General features: G+C 35.7%; 2 protein-coding genes across 4 annotated transcripts; both read right to left on the bottom strand.

Moving 5' to 3' along the window:
* Positions 1-641: 641 nt before the first annotated feature.
* Positions 642-1,940, bottom strand: LOC114762854 (uncharacterized). Its single transcript, XM_028952450.1, has one exon. It carries the CDS (start codon positions 1,652-1,654, stop codon positions 713-715), a length of 942 nt encoding a protein of 313 aa, XP_028808283.1. The 5' UTR covers positions 1,655-1,940; the 3' UTR covers positions 642-712.
* Positions 1,941-7,172: 5,232 nt separating this feature from the next.
* Positions 7,173-8,652, bottom strand: LOC114762855 (uncharacterized). 3 transcript variants are annotated; one of them, XM_028952451.1, is made up of 3 exons: positions 8,414-8,652; positions 8,224-8,327; positions 7,173-7,530 (listed from the first exon to the last, which is right to left on the bottom strand). In XM_028952451.1, the coding sequence occupies exons 1-3, from the start codon at positions 8,608-8,610 to the stop codon at positions 7,499-7,501; spliced, it is 333 nt and encodes a 110-aa protein (XP_028808284.1). In that variant the 5' UTR covers positions 8,611-8,652; the 3' UTR covers positions 7,173-7,498. The 3 variants fall into 3 exon arrangements, with proteins under 3 accessions (XP_028808284.1, XP_028808285.1, XP_028808286.1); XM_028952452.1 differs by having other exon boundaries at positions 8,224-8,351; positions 8,447-8,652; XM_028952453.1 differs by having other exon boundaries at positions 8,447-8,652.
* Between the last annotated feature and the right edge of the window lie 464 nt (positions 8,653-9,116).

Raw genomic sequence — 9,116 nt, 5'->3', positions numbered from 1 at the left:
GCTTATAAAATACTATTTCAAACAGGCTCAATATTACCAAAGTAATTTTCCCATGGAGGAGGGAATGGGTTACGAATGTGTGTTTATTAGGAGGGACCATAGACACAGTGTAGTGTCATCAAAGCATGTCAAGGCATCTCGCAACATAGAATAGACCACCGCCGTGCCCACTAGAGACAAACCTCCTGCATTTCAATATCACTTCTGAACTCCTTCCATCTTCATCAATCTTTACAAACTCCTTTTTAGGCACCATCCTATTTCTATTCCCTAATCAAAATCACACCTTTGTCGTGTTCTTGTCTCCATCACTGATCGATCATAATCAATCATAACAAAAAGAACAGAGATTTCTAAGCAACATTACTAGATTAATGTGGTCAAGATATGCTACTGGTAATTCATTCAGGAGATGCGTCTTCAGTCATCTTCCCGGGCATCCTAAAAGATTAAAACTTTTCAAACAATCTCGGCATTTTCTTATTTGTATCCCTGTCTGGGCAGAAAGATAACCCACAGGAACAGAGAGAGAGAGAGAGAGAGTTTAAAATAGCTCGGTGTTCTTTCTGTCGGAATTCAAATTATTTTCTTTCAAATCTTTCCCTGATGATAAAGAATCAAGAGGAGTTAAAATTCAAGAAGAAAGAATAAGAAATTAGATTATCTTTCCTTGTTTTTTTCCGAAGAACAAGCAAAAGGCCAAATTTTGCCCTCATGGAGGGGTCTTACAGGCATATATCAACAAGGAGAAGCCGACTCTGTCTCTCTCTTTCTGAACATTCTTCTCCTCCAACCACAATCTGCTATCCAACGCACTCCTAGTTCTGAACATGAACACAGCACGCCCAGAAGAAGAAGAAGATGATGATGGTGATGAACTGAAAAACCAGTCATGAACATCCCAAAGCAAATCCACGAGCAACCCATCAATGAAAATCGTCTGGTTTCCCCTGAAATTCCATTGCAGCCTCTTCACTTTTATCACTGTCTTCTTATCAATGCAAACCGTTAGAACTGGGCCCTTCACATTCTTCAACCCTTCGTTCTCTCCGCTGCATCGTATAAAAATCTCGTGCGAATCCCCATTTTCGCAGAACTGTGTCCTCGTTGTGTAAAGTGTATTTCCTGACCAATGCTCTCGACGAGAAATCAGTGAGGATTTGGCCATTGGAATGCTACCTTTAAGCTTCTTAGTCACAATTTCTTCGGCCATGTCACCCAGAATTAGAGCTATTTCTGAATCAACGAGGATTAGAAGATAATAGCTATCAAGAGGCTCAGGGGCACAGTCGTACTTGGCGTTTGAAAGATCCCAGAAAAGCTCGATCTTTGAGTCTCCAGATTCCAGAAATTTGCTGCTTTTTTTCTTGCTGAAGAGCCTCGAATTGGTGTTGAGTCTGAAAATCGCTGTCGTGGGGTCGTCATCGTTGAAGTTAACAGAGATTCCTTGATTGGAATGGTTTTTAATCCATGTGACTGTGATTAAAAGCTGCTTTTGCGTAGAGAGGATGATTTTGTGGACGCAAGAAACTGTGTTTTGGATCGAAGGTACGAGACTGGGAGAGATACAGGCGTTGTTTGAGAGGCTAGAACATGAAGAATAAGGAGACACGTTGACAGCGTTCTCACTGAAACAAGAGATCACGTCTCTCATTTCTGCAGAGCTGAAGATCCAAAATTTAGAAGAAACCCGCAAATTTGGGGGGGGGGGGATACTTTTGTATTATACGAAGTAAATCAGAAGATCAAGGAATGGAGGTTATGCCAACATTTGAAGGGTCTAGATTTTCTGAGATGAAGCTCTGAGAAAGAGGATAAATGAGAAGTCTGGTTTTCAGACAGGCCCATTACCATTAAATAAGATTCTCTCCCTCTCCCTCTCCCTCTCCCTCTCCTCTCTCCCCTCAAATATGAATCTCAGGACAAAGAACTGAAGAAGAGAAGATTGAGGGAGAAACCCAAGCGGCGTTCTTTTTTTAATGCATGTTGCCAGTTAATACGAACAATATAAAAAGAAGAAGGAAAAGAAACAAACAAGAAAGGAAAAGTCAATAATACCAAAGAAAGCGTACTTGACTAGCATTAAGTGACAGGGTCTAGGATTATGATACTGCTTGTGTTTGATTTGATTCTTCGTACAAGGGCTTCAAAAATGTTGTTATTATGATGAGAAGCGGTTAAGGGAAAAAAAATTGTTGGGATAAAATCTGAAAATGCCCAAACTAAACAGCAGCGAAGCAGGGGGAAAAAAAAAAGAATTATTTTCACGAGCACAGTTCACTAATTTTCAACGCTTCTATAATTCCTCTGTCTAATAACAAGAATTTCGGTTTTAATTAGTAGTATAGCCATGTGCATTTCGTGGAGTCTTAAAAATAATCATGTTATTAATTAATGTCTCATAGATAATGCAATTCGTTAAAATTTCTTTATTGTATATGTATGTGTATTTTTCATTTGTCCTTTTACAAATAATTTCCAAGTACCTGATATCTATATATCTATATCCACCAAATCTTGTGCAAATGCATTTTCATAAATTATAAAAAATATATTTTTTGCCAACAAATTATAAAGAATATATGTTCTCTCTATGATTTACTTTATATTCACAAATCATTTAAAGACATGCTTGCATTAATTCCATGCTTCTCGTGTATTGAGCTGTATGTTTCTTTAATCCTCATGCTGGTCATAAGCTCATAATCTCTTTTCATTATTTTTTATTTGAATTTTTTTATATGAAATTTTGTTCAAATCAGGACTCCCTGGATTTAAAGTTTCCATCTGATTATCATTTATCTTGTGCATTGCATGACTCTAGACTTCATAATTTTATGTCTCCTTAAATTAATTATTTATTCTTTAAATAAACACCCCCCTCATCTCATCTGTGAGTGAGTAATCTTAATTAAGTTTTTCCAAACTCCGAAGGAAATGCTTAAGTTACAAAGGACCCATGAAACGATAATTATGTTTAGACTGATAAAAAAAATTGAAATAAAGAAATAAAAACAATTTGACATTTCTAGATTTAAAGTTACAAGTTTGGAAAGTGTACTGTAAGCAAACCGCCTCTCAAATATCGGTAAGGATAACCATAACTATTCGAATTGGGATTGTAAAATTGGGGTCCCAGAGAATGGAAAAGGTTGGGCCGCGACATTAAACCGAAAAAAAAAAAAAGAAGAGGAAAACCTTATCTGACCTTGTTGTAAAAAAAAAAAAAAAAGCATATTTAATTATTACATTTAATTTATCTGTATTAAGTATAAATTTTTTAAAAATTTGAGTTATTAGAGCACGAGCTCTTTTAAAGGACTTAACTTTTTCAATCATATTAACTAGTTATATTTTCCTATGTGTTTCTTGTGTCTTCAAAAATACATGAAATATAAGAAACGATTATATTATGAATAAGTTGTTATATGCTACTATAAGTAGTTAAAAATTAGAAATTTTATATTTATGGTGATTGATACATTGATAACATGAAAGGGTTAAGGAGAAAAGCTCTCAATGATGTGATAGTAAATGTTGGCCCCACGAAATAAATTTGGCCTCTGTAACCACCAAGTGTAGCCCCAAAATCATTTTTTATGTATGTGACACCACATTTGTGTAAGAGAAGGAGGTAAACTTGACATATTAAAGTTCAGATTGAATTGATTAATTAAATGTATAAAATAAGGGGACAACTCTCTAATTTGTCTGTTATATATACAGAGTCAAGAATATTAAAATTGAGAGTAATGGAAGCATGTGAGATATGTATATATGAAAAAGAAAGGATGTGAGTATTATAATGAGGACAGGTACACTTGTTACATCCTTTTAATTTATAATGTCATGTGGTTGCAGTTGGGAAAAAAGAAGAGCATTAAAATCAACAAGGCAACCCCATGAATTATTAAAGCTCAGGTCAACACTTCCTTCCATCTCTCTCTCTCTCTCTCTCTCTCTCTCTCTCTCTATTTTGCACATCCCCCTGCAATAAAAGTAAAGCACAGTGAAGTTGTGAAGGCTGAAGTAACATAAATAGAAGTTGTGTGACAGCTTTTCAAAAAGCAGACTGAGCAGTTACTGAGTTAGCACAAACTAGCATTATGTTGTTTTGAACTTTGAACTTTGAACTATGAAGTTTGAACAGAATAAATGTAAGTTCGTGCGTGTGTAGAGAGAGAGAGAGTGTGTGTGTGTGATTAGATATGCATAAGAATGTGATGAGGAGAAAGAGGAATTGAATGAGGGATGGACAAGAATTGGAGGAATCTGTCACAGACAACAAAATGAAACAGAATGATCTTCGCCAAAAACATTAAGAAAAATGAAAAGAGATGAAAGTTGATTATTCATGGAAGTCTCACCACATATGTGTACATTTTTTATTTACTGGATATAAGTCGCAGTTTGAATGATAAAATTAACAAGTAGATTCAATTTTGAAATGTTAATAGCTAACTGATCATAGGGCTCCCCTTCTGGGAAGTTTCTAGAATTCAAATGGGGGTGGTGGAGGGTAGGGACTGAGGGAATGAATTGAAATAGGGAGTCCCTTTATATGTATAATGTCGTATTAACTTTGGAGTTGTTTGGTTTGTGACTTTATGTCACTTTATATATTCCCTTTTCCTTCTTTGCTCAAAGTACCTATAAGGTAGGAGACTGGTGGCTTCCCACTCCTCTTTTTCTTTCCCATTTCATGCTAACACATTACTTGCACTCTTTAAGATTCCAGGTGGCCTTAGTGTGACACGACGTGAGGGTCACAATTCAAACCAAACAAAGCAATCCAACTCAAAAGAAAAAATTCTTATATAGCTTCTTCTTCATCATGAAACTTCAGGGAAGCCACAATACAAATATACAATACACCACTTGGGTCGGCTCTTAGATTATACCTTCTATTACATACTCATTAATGATTTAATTATCAAAGTCTTCTGGGAAATTCAACTGTTATATAATTTGTTTAATGAGCATAAGTGATGCTACATGTTAACAACTTGCAACTGATAATGACGGATGAACTTTGAAGAATTTCAGGGTCAAAAAATCAAAATACTAAAAAAAAAATTATATAAACGATTTTATGTTCCGTGATTAATTTTTGTAGAATCACTAAACAGCTTTATACGTGTGTATCCGATGGACCTAATAAAGTGCAGTTTCATTTCATTTAGTGAAGTGGTTAGTCTTCAAATGAAGTATTTAAGATTAAGTCTGTGTATATCTAATTCTAACTGTACAAAAAAAAAAATCTAACCTGCCCAGAATACTAACTTAAGAAACATGAATAAATGATTATATGGGTCCAAATAAAAAAGACAAAGAAAGCTGACAAGAGAAGCAACAAAGATTTCTACTTTTAGGGTGATGCATAGCAATTTCTTCATATAGGCATAATTTGTGTTCTACGCTAGAATATTAACATCATAATTAGGGTTTTAATCTCTGACTTCTGACAAGTGAGAAAGACAAGAAGATTAATCATCACAATCATCTCGCTGCACCTTCACTAATAATAAAGTGTGTCAGCATTCTCTTATTTCTTTCGTTGCTTCCTTGAAATTTACATTTAATTGATTGCTTTTCGTTAATAATTGCACAGCATTTCCAATAACTGCTGTTAAAATTATTATTCATTTTTCTAAGATATTACCAAGAGTTCAGGTTGTATTTTAGGCTAATCTGGTATAAAAGAATAAATAAATAATCAATTACTTATAAATAACCATAAAAATAAGCTTATTTTAGAATGAAAGTCACCTTTGAATAAATTAACATTACTTCTCCTCGACTAATTTGATCTATTTCACTTTCATTATTTATTTCTCAACCCAACGCTAACGAATATATATTTTTTTTTAGTAAGCTAACGAATATTGTTATTAATTCTCATCCCCGTCCTTTTGCTTTTCTTTTTCTTCCTCCTCTTCTTCTTCTTTTTTTTTTTAAGGAAAAAAAATCCTATTCGTGATCCATATGAAACGGGTCGCACGTCATCACACTCCCAACAGCTTTAAATAGTAAGGGAAATTAAGATGACATCTCATCCGCTTGAGAGCATATGCAATTCTAGTCTTCTAAGCCAATCACCTTAACGGAAAACTAATATAATAGGCGAATCTTTGTTTCAAAGACAATTCAAGAAAGGCTATGTTTAGAATTCAATGGATGTTGTTGCGTCTTAGTAGTTGGTGAAGAAGATCATTATCATGTTAACAGAAAACAATATTAATGACTGGAAATAACACTTGCAATTCAGCTGTGCCTTTCTTGCCTCAATTCCTCTTACCATCATTATCATACCTGATAATACCAGCAACATCAACCAATTAGATGCTTCAGGCTTCAGATCGATCCTGCATTCAAATCAAACCCAGTTCCATAAACTGGTACAGTTGTCAATCCATGGGTCTGATGTCATCAGAGATTTCTTAAATTCTAATAGAAGTTAAAGGGGAAACTAATTGATAATGAAGATGCATAAATGCCACGTTTAACTTGAGTAGCATTCTACAATTCACTAACGCCGATGCTACTTACGGCAAATGATGATGACGCCAACAATGCTTAGTGCATGACGGAGCACATATTTCATGAACACAACTGAAGCTAAGGGCCCAAGGCAAAGATTTAACTCTACAAAAATGTGTCCTTCCTGATCATAGCACATAAACTTATTCATCATTAAAAGATGCCATTGAGTCACAGATGCTTAAACTGTCTACCCAAAAGAGAGAACCAAGCCTGACATGGTTGCCATATCTGATTAATGATAACCATAGTTAACTGAAATATTGCAATGAGGTGTTTTGCTTTCATTCGCTACATGCAATCACTATGGAATAAAAATGTCAGGCAATATCAGCTATGTCACATATTCAAGCTTTTGTTAAGATACTGTCGGAAAAAAAGGCTTATTATATGGTATATGCCAACCAGCTACAGTACCTCAATGAACACAGAAACAAGGTTGTCAAGTAGACTATAGAATTAAGACATTGGAATTTGGAGAGAAGGAATGAACACTGCGATGAAACATGTTTTCATAACTTGACCTACGAGGTATTTAGGTCACATATGAAAGCGGGACCTCTCGTGTTTTGCTACTAAGTTTTAAACGTACAGACTTACCAATTATTGTGCTAGTGTTATCCAAAGTCACATTAAGAGCCAAAAAACAACAGAAACGTGGATGTCATTCTCATTGGTCAAGCAATCTCATGTTTAAAACTGATTCTCAAATGTTCCTCCAGACATTATTTCAAAGACGATGTAAAAAGTAACAACATCGCTATACTTATCAAAGTTACAAACATATGCCAGAGCTGCAGCACCAGAAGACCATCAAAATCTCACTATTCAAACTTCCAAGTAGCAAACCGGCTCAGTGCTTGGTCTAGTCTAAATACTGCATCCCCGAATAGAGGAATGAAGAATAAGGTTGTTCAAAAATTTACAAGAAAACTCCTCATCTCCACACCACCCATTATCAGATAGGACTGATATAGTTAGCAAATCTTCCTGTCGTCAAAGAAAAGCAAAATCGTCATGATTCTTGCGCTTCAATTTGTCTGACGGCTAAAGTAATAGCGCCATAGATAAAACATTAGCTTACAGTTCTACATGACATGTTGTATTTAATTCTTATGACAAAAACTAGATCATGGACTAATTACATTCGGCCTCAAATCTGAGTTATCTCTGCCAATAATTTCCTAGACACTCACTAGTCATCAGCTTATTCCCATAATTCTACACGGACAATGCAGCTTCTGATAAGACAGGAAAATATGAAAGAATCCAATAAAAGATAAGTCTCTTCTTACATTCCAGCTTGAAATGAGGATTCCCGAATTGAATCCTTAAATCAAACCGTATCCGGTTAATGTTCTCTGAAAGTTAATCAAACGCAATGTAAGGCCTGTACATCATTATTTTTTGAATGAAACTCCATTTCATTCCAAATTAATATATATATATATATATATATATATATATAAGGTCAACTCTGCCTAGAATTGTTCGAGTATATGGGCAAAAATACATTAAAAATGAGTATACAGCATGATCAAATTGTTGACCTCAGCGATGGAGCCCGGGACATAGCCAAATGTCGCTTTACCATTTGACTGTTTACATGGACAAAATGCCTTTGATCTAGATGGTTTCCCAGCAAAGTGCGAATTAAATCAGAGGGAAAAAGGAGAAAGCAACCTTCGTTAGGAGTACTGGCATTGCAGGGAAGCTTGGAAACAAGATAGGCAGAAGCAATCGCGCTGTGTTCGGGTTTAAAGGAGCTCAATTCTCTTCGCAGCAACCTGGGCAAGAATCCAGAGTCACAACTATAACCAAAATCACATTAAGTAAAACGAACATTTTACACTGTTGAATCTGCAGTGGTAACTGTGAATTGCGAGCTTCAGAAGAAGTGGAGTACCTAAGAGGAGAAGAGTGGGCAATGGGAGTGCGCAGAGGGATGGAACTTGAGTTTTGGGGTGACCCGAAAAAAGAGTATCCCCTTGGGCACGAAGTCGTCGAAGTTCTGGATAAGAAACGGACACTCGTTCGTCTTCCCGCCATTGAAGCCATCGAAGCTGCCATTTTCGCTCGCTCGGTCTTTGAATCAGACCCTAAAACCCCTGTTAAATCTGCGTCTCCAAGTGAGATTCACGGGCATTGCGCCCAAAGGAGCATGTACTGGACTGGGCCAGCCCCGTCCACCTGACGAGGTATTTGGGCCATGGCTTTGAAAGAGTTTTTAGTAAAATCCAAATTATAATTTTAAAAATAATTTTATCATATACGAAATAAATATATATAAAAAATTATTTTAATTTATATAAAATCACTTTTCAAAAAGTGCTTTTGAAAGCATCCAAATACTACTTAAAATATGTAAAAAGAATTTTGTCACGGAATCGCGTAGAACTTTTTTTTTTTTTAAGAGGGTTTTTCTGGCGTACACCAAACACCCCACTGGTCTCTCACCCAAACGAGGGCATCGACTCACCAACCGCCCCATAGTATTTTGTTCAACAACTAACCAATCTTTTGATTAATTTGGATACAGATTTAACACTTTAGCCCCAAACTCGACATCTCATTTC

Source organism: Neltuma alba, unplaced genomic scaffold (assembly GCF_004799145.2).
Source record: "Neltuma alba isolate B1F8T4 unplaced genomic scaffold, ASM479914v2 tig00011243_pilon, whole genome shotgun sequence".
Taxonomy (NCBI): Eukaryota; Viridiplantae; Streptophyta; class Magnoliopsida; order Fabales; family Fabaceae; genus Neltuma; species Neltuma alba.
The sequence above is the reverse complement of the archived record's forward strand: the minus strand, read 5'-3'. Positions and strand labels throughout refer to the sequence as shown.